Raw genomic sequence first — 16,276 nt, forward strand, 5'->3', positions numbered from 1 at the left:
TGCTGTGTCTCTCTCTGTCAAATAAATAAATAAAATCTTAAAAAAAAAAAATAAATGTGGGTTTTATTTTTGATTCATCACAGAATGCACTTTCTTTTTCTGTTTTTACCGTTTCAAATTTTGGAGGGAGAGAATATTCAACTTCAAAGTAAGAATTAAGTTGTAAAAACAAATTAAAAAACAGCATAAAGCATTGAAGCCATTAGTTTGAATAAGCTACATCCCAAAATTTCATATTCTTTTAAAAACCACAGAATAAGCTCCATGAAGTGTTTTCTTCAGAAACAATTTCATCTATGTAAGTAATTTTATGGTAATCTTCTTAGAGAAAATCCTACATGCTCTTATATATATTTCACTCAGACAAGTTTTTAACTCAGCATTTTCTGTAATACATACAGACACAGTGACTTGTTAAAGAAAATGAATTATAAAAGAGATAAATTAGGAATAAATTACTTTCATTTCAAAGGGATGTTTTACTTAGCAAGTCCTTTATCTCACAGATCTTTAAAATAGTTGTAATTTTAGTGTTTTTAAATAGGAATTGATTTACAGGAACTATTTCAGAAATTATACAGACATAATAAAAACTTTTATAGAAAGTAGTACAATACATGCATTTCCTCCTAAGTATTTTTAAAGCCTCTTTCTTTTCTCTCTTCTTGATAGCTTAAATGCTTTAAAATGTAACAAGCATTAAAAAAAAAACTACTGCAATGCTATGGAGAGTGAATTAAAAAGAGTTTCTGGGGTAGCCAAGTGGCTCAGTCAGTTAAGCATCTGACTCTTGATCTCAGCCCAGGTCTTGATCTCAGGGTCATGAGTTTAAGTCCCACATTGGGCTCAGGGCCTACTTAAAAAAAATAATAATAATAATTTCTGGAATTAGTCCACTTGTTGAAAGTTCATTTCCCTTCATTTGAACTTTGTTGTATTTACTTCTGACACAGTTATTTTGGTCACAGTGATAAAGTATAACTGGTTATCAATGGTCTATGTACAATGCTGTCAAAACCTTGAGTCTTTCCTTTTTCTTGTCTTCTCTTTTCCATTAATCAATTCAGGAAAAAGAAATCTTTCCCACATTTTATCTTTTGGTTTGCCCTTTACTTGCCTATTTTTGTCTTTTAGTATATAACGGATACAATTTGTGACTGCCTTCCTTTCCTCTTCTTCTACTACTTTAGCTTATGCTCTACAACTCCATGTTGTTATTTTTCTAAGTTTCCTCTAGATGTCACGGGAAATTACCTTGATGCAATGGTAGCCTCCAAGTACACCACAAGCCAAGCTATTGCAGCGGTCATGGAATAGAAGGCTCACAGACCAGAGATTCTCAAATCACACATCCCTTTAAAGCAAAAAGAAAGAGATGGGGTAAGTTACCACACTTAGGATATGGGACAAATGGGAAGGACCACACTCTATGAATCCCAAGTTATGCAATGTTCATATGTGTGCACTCCCTTTCTCACTGTGTGTGTGTCTGCTGCATTAGTCTTCCTCACTGATGACCTGGGGACAGACTGACATTTAGGCAGGGAGGTCAACAGAGAGAAGGTGCCTGGGGCCAATGATAGACACTTACTCTATTAAAGAGAAGCAGTGGCAAATATTCTTGGCCATAGGTTTAGTTTGCCAATTAGACAATAGCCAACAGCTATAGATATTATCAGCAGTTCTTAGGTAGAATACATTTGGGTCTGGAATATGGCCATGGGTGGCCCACGTAAGGGTGACACTGATGAGGGATAGAAGCAGAAAAATTTCACCTTTGGCCCAGAAGGCTGACCTACAGCCTGCACAGTTTCAATAAGGATCAAATACATGCTGGTTGCTACATTCTTAAAGGGTCTCATGACTGCCTGTAAATCTTGACAATATTTAATATTGAACTGAATGATAAACACTAGGGAAATCTTGGGAAAGTAATTTTATAAGTAGAAATTTGAAGAAGACATTTATGATCTAATATGCCCTGCACATCCCCTCCCCCTTGAACACTAAGCATATAACCACCAACTTTATACAGCAAAAGTGTAGCTCCTTCTACCCACAGGTCCTGTCCCAGTGCTACTTAAATGAGAGACTGAAGATGTCTCAAGACTTCTTTCTGAACCATTGTGTTCAATGATCCGACAACAACATGGTTGTCAGCCTAGAGGTGGCATGATCATGGTTTGGTCTTTCCATCCCTTTCCATCTATAAACAACACTCTTGCTTGTTCTATCATATATTTCACTTAGTCGATCTAGCTTTACATCTTTCAGGTTACTTAGTATCTATTTTTAGCAAATCTTATGAACTCTGCCTATGTCTCACAATCTACTTGCTTTCTCATTATCTATACTTACCACATCCTATGGGATTCATCCATCCCATTCTGTGCTCTCTAGCAGAGCTGATTTTCTGTAAGAATACAGCAAATTAGCATTATATTAACCAACATTTAAATAGTTTTCTTAATCTATTCAGTGAAATGTATTGACATTATGTAGTCTCTGTTATTTCACTCTTTTCACCTTGCCTTTTCTCACTTTCCTCTCAGTTTTGGTCATTTTGAAAAGACAAAAGGGATGTTTTGTGCAAATTCCCCAAATAAATCAAATGTACTCAATTTTCTATACATTTCCATTTGATAATGACATATAGTCTCTGAAATATATCTCTTCTTAATTTATATTCTAGGAAACCAGTGCTTTAAGATATTTTAATGTAATCACAATACCCTTTAAAAAAATCTATTGACAAGTGATAAAAACAATCTTCATCCCTGTTTCTTATGTAGTCCATGTATTTGACACACAAGGCTTATTAAATATTCTCTTGTACCACAGCTACACCAGATCTTAGCAATTGAGCACACACACAAAAAAAAATACAGACTTAGAAACTTTCTGCACCTAATAACCATAAATGAATTTCTAACAATGATGTAGATGCAGAATACTAACTGGAAGTCTCCTATTTCTCCCCAACATAGCTACTCACAACCAATCTTTCCAACAAAGTTCAGATAAGTTAGAGAGAGTTAGCTCTAATCAATAGGTTCACCAATAAACATCTATTGAGTGTGTTCTTTACAAGGCACTGGCAGAAAGCAGAAGTTATCAGCGGATTCTGACATTCGTTTTACCTTTAGTGGTTTCCTAAAAAGTTCTACTAACCAAATGTTTTATTTTTTAAAAAGTCATTTTGGAGACTCTTTATCTGAGACTTTTTTTTACTCAATTATAAATTCATAAAATGTACAAGAAAGAAGGCATGTTTGGAGAAAAAAGACAAAAACTTTAATATGTCTGGATGACTAGGTTTATCAGAATGAAGCTGGGCAGGGTGGCAGAGTATTGCTCAGCATATAATGCTAAGTGGTGTAGATTTTTATCCCCTTGAACATAAACCTGTGCTGTCCAATATGGTAGCCACTAGCCAAATATGAATAATTAAATTTAATTAACTAAATCAAATAAAAATTCAGTTTCTTGGGTAAACCAGCCAGATTTCAAATACGCAGTGGATACATATGGCTAGTGGCAACTATATTGGTTAGTGAAGGAGCACATTTCCATTATTATAGAAAGTTCTACTGGACAGTCCTGCCCTATAGACATTGAGCAGAGTTGGAAATGATAAAATTATAATTTCCCAAAAATCTCTAGGAAGAATTTGATAAAGTGGAAAATGGTAGGGCAATTAGGATATGAACCAGGATGCACATCATACTTAGACTGTGGTTGCAGAAATGAAGACTAGTATGTGTGTTTGTGTTAGGGTTGGGGTCAGGGAGAGAGCTACAGCCAGAGTAGATATGGAGGGTGAAGGAGAGACAGAGTACTTCTTATTTAGGAAAATGGGTGGATATTGATCTTATTCTCTGAAATAGGAAACTCTAGAGGAGTGGAATATATATATTTGAGAGGACGGGGTGGATGATGAATTTAGGTTATATCCTTGTTAAGTTTGAGATTGTGAGGGACATTCTAGTAAGATATACAACAGGCAGTTGGATATATAGATTTTTAAGTCATTCTCAAGGAGCTTAGGAGGAGATACATAAATGTTACATGGATTTATCATTACTTCCTTAAAATCATTACCTAGAAGTGAAATTTTTCTCAAAGAGTATGAATTATATGTGGAGACTTTCCAAGTTTCTTCTTCCTCCTTTCCCCACAACACACACTCCCTGGTGGCCCTTATATTGCCATGATGAACAGATGTTACTGACAGGCACGTACAGTACTCTACAGGTGAGTTGATGGGGTCTGGTGTTTTATAATTAATTGGTTGGGAGACAGATTTCAGAGTTATAACACTTTCTTTGTAAAAACTACAACCTTCTACTGGAATCCAACGGTTTTGTAAATACCATAAAGTAGAACACATTTGCATCTTTATTAGTTTGGGTGCCCGGCAAGAAAACAGAAATCATTAAAAAAATTCTAAACAGCATTTGCTATGGGGAAATGTTGACATAGGTGTTGAAGGCTAGAAGAGCAAAAGGAGAAGTTGAGATTAAATTAGAAATTCCTAATTGCTGGAAGTGGCTACCAGTCCTAGAGCTGGTAGAACAGAGGGTGGGGGTGGTATTAAAGTCTGAGAGCAAACTCACTGCTGAGGATGCTACAGGAGGATGGGAAAAGGGAAGGCAGGACCACTGGAGGGGCTGCTGCAATTGGCTCTGGGACTTTTAAAGGGTACGGATGTCTTCCTGGATACCAAATGCAGAAAGTGAGAGAAAAGAACAACAGCCTTCCAATGTTCCACCTTATGATTTTCTACCTGTGTTTCTTCTTGGGAGAATCATAGAGAGAGCCATTTAACAAGGAAGGCTGAGAAATGTAGTCTGTAGACTCTCAGGCCAACTATCATCACAGAGCAGAGTTTAGGTGAGTGTGTGGCTCAAAGACCACAGGCAAATAACCTACACCATGCTTTACCAGGAGGAAAAAAAAAAGTAAACTACAAAAAAACAAAAACAAAAACAAAAACCCTGACTTACTTGGTTTCTGTTCTTTGACAAGAATATATTGAACAAATGCTTATTCCTATCCCGATAAATAGTTCAAATCAGTACTCAACTTACATGATTGGCAGGAGATGCAACTGATTTTTAAAGAAACACTGTAATTCATATGTACAAGTTAGTATTGTCTTTTAATGTATTGGCCCCTTGAAAGTTAACATACTTTCAAATAGTGCTGTCATTACTCAAGGGGTATTTAGAACTCCTTTGAAATTGCCTTTCAGAGCTAGTTCTTGAGAAATACATGATAATTAGTAGAATCTATCCCTGCCCACTTTTGGCCTAGTCTGAGTCACCTGGTTTTGATCTGGAGGCTTTATTAAGTTTCAAGAATAAAGACTTGTTGCTAATGTTGGTAAGTACTTGCCACAGTTTCCAATTAAACTTGAGGCAACATGATGTCTTAGTCTACTTCTGCTACTTTGAATTTGGAATAAGACTACAAATGTGGTGGATAATAATAGCAGTAACTTAAGACCGGTCTTTACTGCCTTTCTATGAAGAGAGGAGAGTCACGGCTGTGCCCTGCCCACCCGCACCCTCCCTAATTTCAGCAGGCTGTTTCTATATCCCAGGGTTATTTCCAGCTAAGACAAATGTATAGGCACAAATGTATAAACACAAAAAGTGCCCCTAGCCTCCGTCGTCTAGGACGTGAACCAAGACCACATTTTACGATCACCCACCCACTTCCCTAACGGGACGAATCCATGTACTTTTCCAATTGCCATATCCATACGGCATTTTGGTAAAATAGGAAACTTCTCAAGGGCTTGTGAGGTGTGGAGCACAGGCAAATGCAATGGTTTGTTCCCTGAAGGGAAACGTAAGTAGTAATAAAAATCTTAACAAACACCTCCGTGACACCACGTGCCAGGCTCTGTTTATTCTTTCAATCTTCACAGTTCTGTGACGTAGTCACTTTTATAACCCCTTTTACAAATGAGAAACCCGGGGCTCACGGAGGCGATTAACTAGCCAAGACTACTCATCTCGTAAAGGACAGTCCAGGGTTCAAACGCGACACTCGGGTCCGAGTTTGTGCTTTCAGTAAAAAACTGTAACTGCTATTCTGGCAATTTTTACACCGTCAGTACTGGCAACTGGGGAACTAATGGAAAAGGGAATCAACAAAACGGTCCACACCTCGTAAACAGCGCTGATGCACCAAAGAAGGCCAGTGTCCCCAGGGAGGGCAGGCGAGAGGACAGGGGGTGTGCCCGCTCTGGAGCGGCTTTGACAGACGCCGTTCCCGGCGGCAAAAGGGCTTCAGCGACCGCTCCGCCTCCACAACATCCCTCATTGGGTCCCTTCCAGGCAGCGTCAAATCGCGGGCGTTCAGAAGGAGGTGGGACTTCCGGGCTCGGTGCGGCCAATAGTGGCCGCGCCGGAAATACCTATGGAGGAAAGGCTGAGGGACACCCGGTGCTTGAAGATTCCGGCGAATCTTGTATTTCACAGACTCGGAAGAAAAATCGGGTTGTTTTTCATCCGCTAATTGTCAGGTTTTGGGGGCAGTGGGAAACAGGAGTTGGGACATGGACAGCCGCTTGCAGGAGATCCGGGAGCGGCAGAAGTTACGGCGACAGCTCCTTGCGCAGCAGGTCCGCGGCCCAGGGAGGAATCGCGAGTGCGCGTGCGCGATTCCCTTCTCCTCCCGGTCTTTCTTCTCCGTCTTTGCCTACCCACTGCGGTGCATACTTTCCTGGTTCCGCGACCCTGTTCCCTAGGCCTGCCTGCCTTCCTTGTTCTTAACCGCCGCAGCACCCCTCATATTCTCCATCCTGTGCCGCGGTCATTGTGTTGCTAAACCGAACGCCACGACTGGTCTTCAGCAACCATTATGGAATGCACGCCAAGTGTCTGGCGCAGGGCTCAAGGATGGGGATACAAAGCTTTGGTCTTTGTAAATAAATTACCGTAGTTCACGCAAGGAAGAGTGACTTGTTATCCCTTAAGTTTCGCTAGACGATGTAAATGGTCTTCTGTGTCTTGCCTTTCTTCTTAACACGTAATTCTTGAGATCGTGGCTTCCTTGTGAAATAGATTTATAGTGTTTTCTTTGGGATCATGTCTAAAGACTGCATTAGAAGTAGCCTGAGTGTAAATTTTAGTTTGTGCATCTTGTGTGTTGCAGTCCGCTGTGCTAAATACGGTATCTTCGTCATCACCCATCGCTAACATGTGAATTCTTACTCTGTATCAGTCACAGCAAACCCTTCAAATAGGTATCATTAACTTCACTTACCGAATAACGAAACAGAGTGTAGAGAGTTTAAGTAATTTTTGCCCCGTGTCTCTCACCGCTAGGCCAGAAAATGGAACCCAGTTTGTCTCTCCAAAGCTTGTCTTCACTGCTTCTCGTGTGTAAGTTAACACTTGATCAGGAGAGTACACATGCAGAAAATGCAGATGTACTCCTCTACTGAGAGAGTTTGTGTTTCCCATCCTACCATTCATACCAGTAAAAGTGATGGAGAAAATACTAAGAGGTTTTAATGAGGCATCTTACCGTTATTTTTTCAGTAATGAATCTTGGTTTTAGTAAATGAAAATTTGAAACCTATACTCTTATGATCTGATGGAAAGGTTTGTGGTATAGTGTTAAAAATGTGGGACTTTGGAATCAGATCTGTTCTGTCCCTCTGGCAATATGGTCTGGGACAAATCAGGTATCTTTTCCAAGCCTTCTTCTTCCCACCTTCTTTTATCAAGTTGTCCTCAGAATACTCAGTAGCTTTGTTACCACCAAGTAAGGTTCTCATTTTTGAGTTTTGAATTCTTTGACTTAAAATGCATTCGTAAATAGTTATTTTTGTGTCTTACTATATACCAGGGGATCTAGTAGCCACTGGCAATTCAACTATGTATAAAAAGTAGTCCTTACCCTAAAAGAGCTTGCATAGTGCATAAAACTTAATAATGGGTCCTGTTTATTAAGTACCTTCAGTGAATCAAGACTGCTAAGCTTTTTATATACATTATCTTCAGTCATACAAGTCAGATGCTATTTGCATCTTACAGATGCAGAAAATAGAGCTCAAAAGAATTTAAGTTACATGCTGAAGTCCACAAAGTTTGTAAGTTTGCAAGCTGCAGTTTTAGGCCTTTCCATGCTCTTTCCAGTACACTAGCTGCTCCCTGGTCTTCTAGTTGGTTAGGAACTATTCCACTTAAGTAAGGATGTCTGATATAATCAATGACAGACCTCCACTTTACCAACTAATTTCAGCCTTTCTTTCGATTGCTTTTCTCCATATGAACAACACAGATTACTCCCTAGAATGTGATTTGTGCAATTTATACTTTATGATTTTTAAAAAATTGTCCTCCTTCCTTTCTGATTTCCGTCCATCCACTGTAGCACAGCTCAGGTCAGAACATTGCAATGAAAGCTATCAGAGAGATCTTGATCTCTCTAGCTAAGGATCTTCTTCCACCTGGCTTTTGTTGTCCTTACTGTTAAGTACACTATATTACTTATTGTTATACAGAATATAAACATCAGCAACTTACACCTGCTTTTAACTTAGCTGTAGCTTTATTCCAAAAAAATCGTATATGCTTTCAAATGATACCAAATTGTCCTAATTATTAAAATAATATATTTAGTGTTTCCATAATGGAAAATCTATGATTTACTTACTCCAGTCATTCCACAGTTTTGTGAGAATTTTGACTTAAAGCACTTCTATTGTAATACATTGTATTCTAATGTAGTAGGATATCTAATTGGTTCATTCAAATATTGAGTATCTACTCTTGAGTTAGGCATTATGCAAGCTGCTGAACATACAGATACCAAGAAGACAGAGTTCATCTCCTTAGGGAGCTTACATGTAACTTGGGGAGAAGAAAACAAAAGTAAAGATAAAATAATTGAAGTGTAAAATAAAATAACTGGAAGTTCCAATAAAATAATTGGAAGAGTTAAAATATCAGGAACATTTGATATATTGTAAGAGATTTATCATTGGAGAAAGATTTGGGGAGTCATGAAGTAGGCAAACTAAAAAGGCAGTGGTAATTGTTTGTTTGTTTTTAAAGATTTTATTTATTTATTTGACAGAGAGACAGGGGACACAAGCAGGGGAAGTGGGAGAGGGAGAAGCAGGCCTCCCGCCGAGCAGGGAGCCCGATGCGGGGCTCGATCCCAGGACCCTGAGATCATGACCTGAGCTGAAGGCAGACACTTAATGACTGAGCCACCCAGGCACTCCAAGGCAGTGGTAATTGTTTAAGATCAAGGCTAGGGACTTGCTCTGATATTTTAGTATATTCCCTTTCCTGAGCTAAAGGGACTATTTAATGCAGATTTCCTCATGCCCTTCTTGTACTTAGAAATATTAAATTGTTCCTCATAGCCTATAAATTGCAAATTGTTCATTTGGCTTTTAAAGATTTCCATGAACTGATCCCACTCTGTGTAGTCAGCTTATCTCAACTAGTTATTTGTTGTATTTTGCAGAATTTCCCCAACTGCCAAACAGAATTTGCATTACCATTTTTTAGGTAGTGTTAAAATTCAGTATTGTGCCTATAAATCATTGTATAAAGACTTGGCTTGAATAAAACTGGATAGGTACTTATTACAGCACAGGATACGTAAGATATAATATATGAGCTGATGGATACAAAGTGTTAATGCCTACCACCCTATATACACTATATGTTAGCTGCTTTTTTTGTTATTGCTACTGTTACTAAATTGTGTTTTATTATTTACTTAAAAAGTAGAGGATTGGCTGAAATTGCCTTAATTTCAAAATATAACAAAGTATAAAATGCTCGCTAGCTCTCAGATTTGTTCCTAATTAACATGGTTTTGTTCCAAGGTATTTCTAGTTTTTCCTGCATTTGCCTGCTGAGGTAGTTAGGGCTTTTTGGTTTCTCTGGGGGTTTTTTTGTTTTCTTTCTTTTAATATCTGATATGTTAAATGTTGCTACACCGGCTGGAAAGGCTATCCAATACATTATGATCTAATTTTTGGTTTTTGTCTTTTCTCAGTTGGGAGCAGAAAGTGCCGACAGCATTGGTGCTGTGTTAAATAGCAAAGATGAGCAGAGAGAAATTGCTGAAACAAGAGAAACTTGCAGGTCAGTTGAATAATTTTTTTTTTTTAGTGACATGTTAATATTGTGAAAGGGTTATTGTTTGTTTGTTTTTTAATTTTACTTATTTGAGAGAAAGGGGGAGAGAGAGGGTGAACACAAGTGGGGGGGGGCAGAGGGAAAGGGACAAGCAGACTCCCTGCTGAGAAGGGAACCCGACATGGGGCTGATCCCAAGACCCCAGATCATGACCTGAGCTGAAGGCAGATGCTTAACCGACTGAACCACCCAGGCGCCCCTGGTTATTGTTTTGATAAACAAATAATCCTAGGTATGAAGTGTGTTGTTACGACAAGCATCAAAATAAAGATTTCAGAAATACTGGTTTTTAGTATTCATGAATTATGAATTATGAAATACTTTCTGAATATAGTAACTTCTCATTCATGAAGTAGTTAGAAAATGGAATGTTAGACTAAGAATTAGCTTATATACCATAAATAATTTTATTTACAAATTCTTATGAGAGAAAACACACTTTGCCCTAAAAGTGGTATTCATTTGGTAGTTCATAAAGCACTTAGAATTTTTCAGTATTCTGGTTATTAATTTGAATATCAATTTTGCTTAAGACAGATTAGAATGATATATAATGTAGAAGTTTCTTTTTGCCACTCATCCATTATAAAAGCTAGTTTCTGATTTGGTTGCTTTCTCATAAAAGTAAAATACACGATTACCAATCAGGTTTTGTAATTTTTTTTTTTATTTTATAAATTGGATGAATAGATACTACTTAATCAGAAAAAATGTGCCTTGTTCTGTTTCTGTAAGCTGTTATTTAATATTATTAATAGCTGCCATTTATACATCTTTCTATATCTGTGTGTAACACTTCAGTTTTAATTTTCAGGGCTTCCTACGATACCTCTGCTCCAAATGCAAAACGTAAGTATCAGGACGAAGGAGAGACAGATGAAGACAAAATGGAAGAATATAAGGCAAGTAGAGAACAGGGCAATTTTCTGGTCAAGAAAAATATAAATCCTCACAATAATAGATTCTTTTTTTTTTAAATTTATTTTTATTATTTTTTTAAGATTTTATTTATTGAGAGAGAGAGAAGCACACAGAGGGAGAGTGCAGACTCCCTGCTGAGCACGGAGCCCAATGTAGAGCTCAATCCCAGGACCCTGGGATCATGACCCAAGCTGAAGGCAGACACTGAGCCAGCCAGGTGCCCTACAATAATAGATTCTTATCCAGGAAAATAAATTTGATGAAAAGCTCGATTTTAAACTTTCTAAAATAATTGTCAGTAGCATATGTATACAGGCACACCTTGAAGATATTGCAGGTTTGGTTCCAGACCACCACAATGAAGTGAATATTGCAATAATGCAAGTCAGATGAAATTTTTGGTCTCCCAGTGCACATAAAAGTTATGTCTACACTATCTTATAGTTTATTAAATGCAATAGCATTAATGTCTAATAAAACAAGTTATATACCTTAATTTAAGAATACTTTATTGGGGCGCTTGGGTGGCTCAGTCGTTAAGCGTCTGCCTTCGGCTCAGGTCATGATCCCAGGGTCCTGGGATCGAGCCCCGCATCGGGCTCCCTGCTCTGCAGGAAGCCTGCTTCTCCCTCTCCCACTCCCCCTGCTTGTGTTCCTGCTCTCGCTGTCTCTCTGTCAGATAAATAAATAAAATCTTTATTAAAAAAAAATACTTTATTGCTGGAATGCCTGGGTGGCTCAGTCAGTTGAGCATCTGCCTTCCGCTCAAGTCATGATCCCAGGGTCCCGAGATCAAGTCCCATATCAGGCTCCTTGCTTGGTGGGGAGCCCTCTTTTCCCTCTGCCTGCCGCTCCCCCGCTTGTGCTCGCTTTCTCTCTCTCTCTCAAATAAATAAATAAAATCTTTAAAAAAAATACTTTATTGCTAAAAAATGCTAGCCTTCATTTGAGCTTTTTAGCAAGGTTTAATCTTTTTGCTGGTGGAGGGTCTTGCCTCAGTGTTGCTGCAGCTTCCACATCAGCGCTTCCTGCGTCACCTTACACTTTCACGTTGAGATGACTTCTTTCCTTAAACCTCATGAACTGATCTTTATTAGCTTCAGACGTTTCTTCTGCAGCTTCCTCACCTCTCTCAGGCCTCATAGAATTGAAGAGAGTGAGGGCCTTGCTCTAGATTAGGCTTTGGCTGAAGGGAATGCTGTGGCTAGTTTGATCTTCTGTCCAGACCCAGTAAGCTTTTTCCATATCAGAAGTAAGGCTGTTTTGGGGCGCCTGGGTGGCTCAGTTGGTTAAGCGACTGCCTTCGGCTCAGGTCATGATCCTGGAGTCCCGGGATCGAGTCCCGCATCGGGCTCCCTGCTCAGCGGGGAGCCTGCTTCTCCCTCTGACCCTCCCCCCTCTCATGTGCTCCCTCATTCTCTCTCTCTCAAATAAATAAATAAAAATCTAAAAATAAATAAATAAATAGAAGTAAGGCTGTTTTACTTTCTTATCATCCATGTGTTTACTGAAGTAACAATTCTAATTTCTTTCAAGAACTTTTCCTTTGCATTCATAATTAAGCTGTTTGGCACAAAGGGCCTAGGTTTTGGCCTGTCTCAGATTCCACATGCTTTCCTCATTAAGCTTAATAATTTTTAGCTTTTGATTTAAAGTGAGAAATGTGCAATTCTTCCTTTTACTTGAATACTTAGAGGACTTGTAGGGTTACTAATTGACCTAATTTCAATATTGTGTCTCAGGAAATAGGGAGGCCCAAGGAGAGGGAGAGAGACAGGGGAACCACCAGTTGGTGGAACAATCAAAACACAACATTTATTGATAAAGTTCACCATCTTGTATGGACACGGTTCACTGTGCCCCAAAACGATTGTAATAGTAACATCAGAGATCACTGATCACAGATTGTTGATCATCATAACAAATATGGTAATGAAGAAATTAGAAATTTTGTTAAGAATTACCAAAATGTGACACAGAGACAAGAAGTGAGCAAATGCTGTCAGAAAAATGGTGCCAGTAGACTTGCTCGATGCAAGGTTGCCACAAACTTTCAGTTTGTAAAACATGCAATATCTGCAGCGTGCAATAAATTGAAGCACAATAAAATGAAGTAGTCCTGTAATCAGTTCAATTAAGATCTTTCAGTTTCCTCATTTTAATATAAGAGGTGATGGATATAAAGCATAATGCCTAGTAAGCCCTGGACAATAATATTCTTAAGTAAGACTAAGGAGGTAGATGTATCAGAAACTTTGGATAATGGGATCAGATTTTGAGTGGCTACAGTACTGTCTTTTTTGAGTTGTGTTATTCCGTGTTTATTAGTAGGGTAGTACAATTAAGATATTTTGAGAACCTATGGGCTAGACAATAATGTAGAACCGTTTCTGAAAGAGGCCGAAGGAAAAAACACAACTTCTAAACTTATAATTGCAATATTTAGTTGAAAAGAAAGTATTATAGACGAAAAACCTATCTCCATTTCTTTCAAGTTAATTGTTGTACAATTATATTTAATAGAGAATGCATAGTTTCAGTAAGTCTCTAGGAAGTTCAGTGATACAGTTACCTAATCTCATAAATACTGTTTTGTGCATTGCATTTTGGTATATGCTCATATGCAACTTAAATATAAGTGATTATTTTATTGTTATTTTACTTTATTTACTTATTATCATATAAATATGTATATTTAACCATGTACAGTTCCTGATATTTTAACATTTTTGATCTATAAAAATAGTAGTTTCATATTGGTGTTTAATAGAAATAAAATTGCCCCATTGGTGGCCATGTCTTTCATGATTTGAGCTAAATTCTAATATCTATAGTATGAGATAAATAATATTAGACAATTCAGTCAACAAAATAAGTAGTTAGAGACAGGTATTTATTGATGAGAATGAAAAGGAAATTTTTATTTATTGTAAAAATAACTAGATAATGATAAGAATGCAAAGACTTCAGTGTTTGACTTTAATGATAATTTGAAAAATTATGTCTTAGGGAAATGAAATATTTATATTGAGTCTTGGGGCACCTGGGTGGCTCATTCGGTTAAGCATCTGCCTTCGGCTCAGGTCATGATCCCGGGGTCCTAGGATCGAGCCCCACATCAGGCTCCCTGCTCATCAGGGAGCCTGCTTCTCCCTCTCCCTCTGCCTGCCGCTCCCCCTGCTTGTGCTCTCTCTGTCTCTCTATCAAATAAATAAATAAATAAAATCTTTAAAAAACAAAATATTTATATTGAGTCTTAATACTCAAGATATCATAAATACATAAAATATTCCTCCTATACATAAAATGTCTATTTAATCTTCCTTTTCCAAGGATGAATTAGAAATGCAGCAGGAAGAAGAGAATTTGCCTTATGAAGAAGAGATTTATAAAGATTCTAGTACTTTTCTTAAGGTAAATAAATTTTTATATCATAACTCTTCACATTTCAGCTCTATGCATGAAAAAATTTTAAATACTTATTTTCAACATTTTTTCAGTTATTGAGGAATAATTATTATAAAATAAAAATCATTTAAAATTATTCTTGAAATAGACTTCTGATACTTGGCCATTTAGGATGAGATAATACTGTATCAATGTCTGTAGCTACTAAAGAGTAATACTGTCATTTTAGCTGTGTTTTCAAATAGTCCTAATTTTTTTTAATCTACGGATCAACTTCTATTTTGTATGGCCTCATAACAAAAAGTAAATTACAGAGTTAGTGTATCTGCCATTAGAGTAAATGCTTTTAATTTAATTTTGGCTTTTTCTTTAGGGAACGCAGAGTTTAAATCCCCATAATGATTACTGCCAACATTTTGTAGACACTGGACATAGACCTCAAAATTTCATCAGGGATGTAGGTATGTTAGATTTGTTGGGAATATGCTATTGCTAACTCTTGATTACATGCATGTAATTTATCCATTTTGTGGATTATTTCTAACAAAATTATTTTTCCTGGCTTGGCTTTTCTAATTCCAAAATTATTTTTCCTGGCTTCTTGTTTTCATTCTGCATACTTACAGTATACCTTCCTTTTCCTTCCAGCAGTGTTACTCCCTTCCTTCCTTCCTTCTTCAGTTTGGTTCTGTGACTATCCTTGCATTTTTATTTTACCTTCATTTATTTCCTCTTTGATGCTTTTCCTTTCATTTGTAGGCTTGATTTTCTCACCTGTATTATTTTTTTACTTCTCTCTATAAAGAATTTAACATTTCTTGCAAGGTGGGGCTGTTGGCAACAAATTCCCTCAATATTTATTTTTCTAAGAAAGTCTTTATTTCTCTTTTACTTTTGAAGAATAATTTCACAGAGTATAGAATTCTTGGCTGGTGTTTTATTTTTTCAACACATTTTAAATATTTAACTCCAGTCTTTTATTGCTTGCATATTTCTGAGAAATTGGATATTTGTTCTTCTGTAGGCATGGCGGTTTTTTTCCTCTGATTTCTTTAGGATTTTTTCTTTATCTTTAACGTTCTGTAGTTTGAAAATGATATGCCGTAAGTTTAGGGGTTTTTTGGTATTATACTGTTTGATATTCTCTGAGCTTCCTGGATCTGGTTTGTTGTCTGACATTAATTTGGAGTTCTCAGTCATTATTATTTCAAATATTTCTTCTCTTCCTCTCTCTCGTTCTTCTGGTATTTCCATTACACATGTTACATCTTTTGTAGTTGTCCCATTGTTCTTGGATTTCCTAGCTTTTTTTTTGTTTTTTCTGATTTTGTTCTCTTTGCTTTTCAGTTTTTGAGTTTGCTATTAAGATATCCTCAAGCTCAGAGGTTCTTCCCTCAGCCCCTGTCCAGTCTACTAATAAGTCCCTCAAAGGCATTACCCCTGCATTTTTAAAAACAGCTTTATTGAGATGATTCATATACCATATAATTCACCCATTTAAAGGATATAATTCTGTTTGGTTTTTTTTTTTAGTTAATCCAGTTTGTGCAATCATCACCACAATGTAATTTTCGTCTCCCCTAAAGAAACCCCATTGCTAGTCAGTTCCCATTGCCGCCTCCTCATCTGCCCCCAACCTTAAGTAACCATTAATTGACTTTCTATCTCTAATAATTTGCGTATTCTAGACATTTCATATAAATGGAATTGTACAATATGTGGTATTTTGTGCCTGGCTTCTTTCACTTGGCACAGTGTTTTCAAGG

General features: G+C 37.3%; 1 protein-coding gene and 1 long non-coding RNA gene across 3 annotated transcripts in view; one reads left to right on the plus strand and one right to left on the minus strand.

The window, feature by feature from the left end:
• Nucleotides 1–6,292, minus strand: part of LOC118027125 — a 44,068-nt gene extending 37,776 nt beyond the window's left edge. The window contains exons 1-2 of the long non-coding RNA XR_004683757.1: nt 6,177–6,292; nt 1,255–1,354 (exon numbers count right to left, since the gene is read on the minus strand). This is a non-coding gene — a long non-coding RNA (uncharacterized LOC118027125). The remainder of the gene's footprint in view (nt 1–1,254; nt 1,355–6,176) is intronic.
• Nucleotides 6,293–6,407: 115 nt separating this feature from the next.
• METTL14 (methyltransferase like 14) overlaps nt 6,408–16,276 on the plus strand; it is a 43,595-nt gene continuing 33,726 nt past the window's right edge. For both annotated transcript variants that reach the window (XM_035030336.1, XM_035030337.1), the window contains exons 1-5: nt 6,408–6,634; nt 10,039–10,127; nt 10,996–11,083; nt 14,436–14,516; nt 14,884–14,971. In XM_035030336.1, coding sequence (XP_034886227.1) covers nt 6,569–6,634; nt 10,039–10,127; nt 10,996–11,083; nt 14,436–14,516; nt 14,884–14,971 — 412 coding nt within the window. In that variant the 5' untranslated portion in view covers nt 6,408–6,568. The remainder of the gene's footprint in view (nt 6,635–10,038; nt 10,128–10,995; nt 11,084–14,435; nt 14,517–14,883; nt 14,972–16,276) is intronic.

This window comes from Mirounga leonina, unplaced genomic scaffold, assembly GCF_011800145.1.
Source record: "Mirounga leonina isolate KUSES-001 unplaced genomic scaffold, KU_Mleo_1.0 Mir_357, whole genome shotgun sequence".
In the NCBI taxonomy this organism is placed as follows: Eukaryota; Metazoa; Chordata; class Mammalia; order Carnivora; family Phocidae; genus Mirounga; species Mirounga leonina.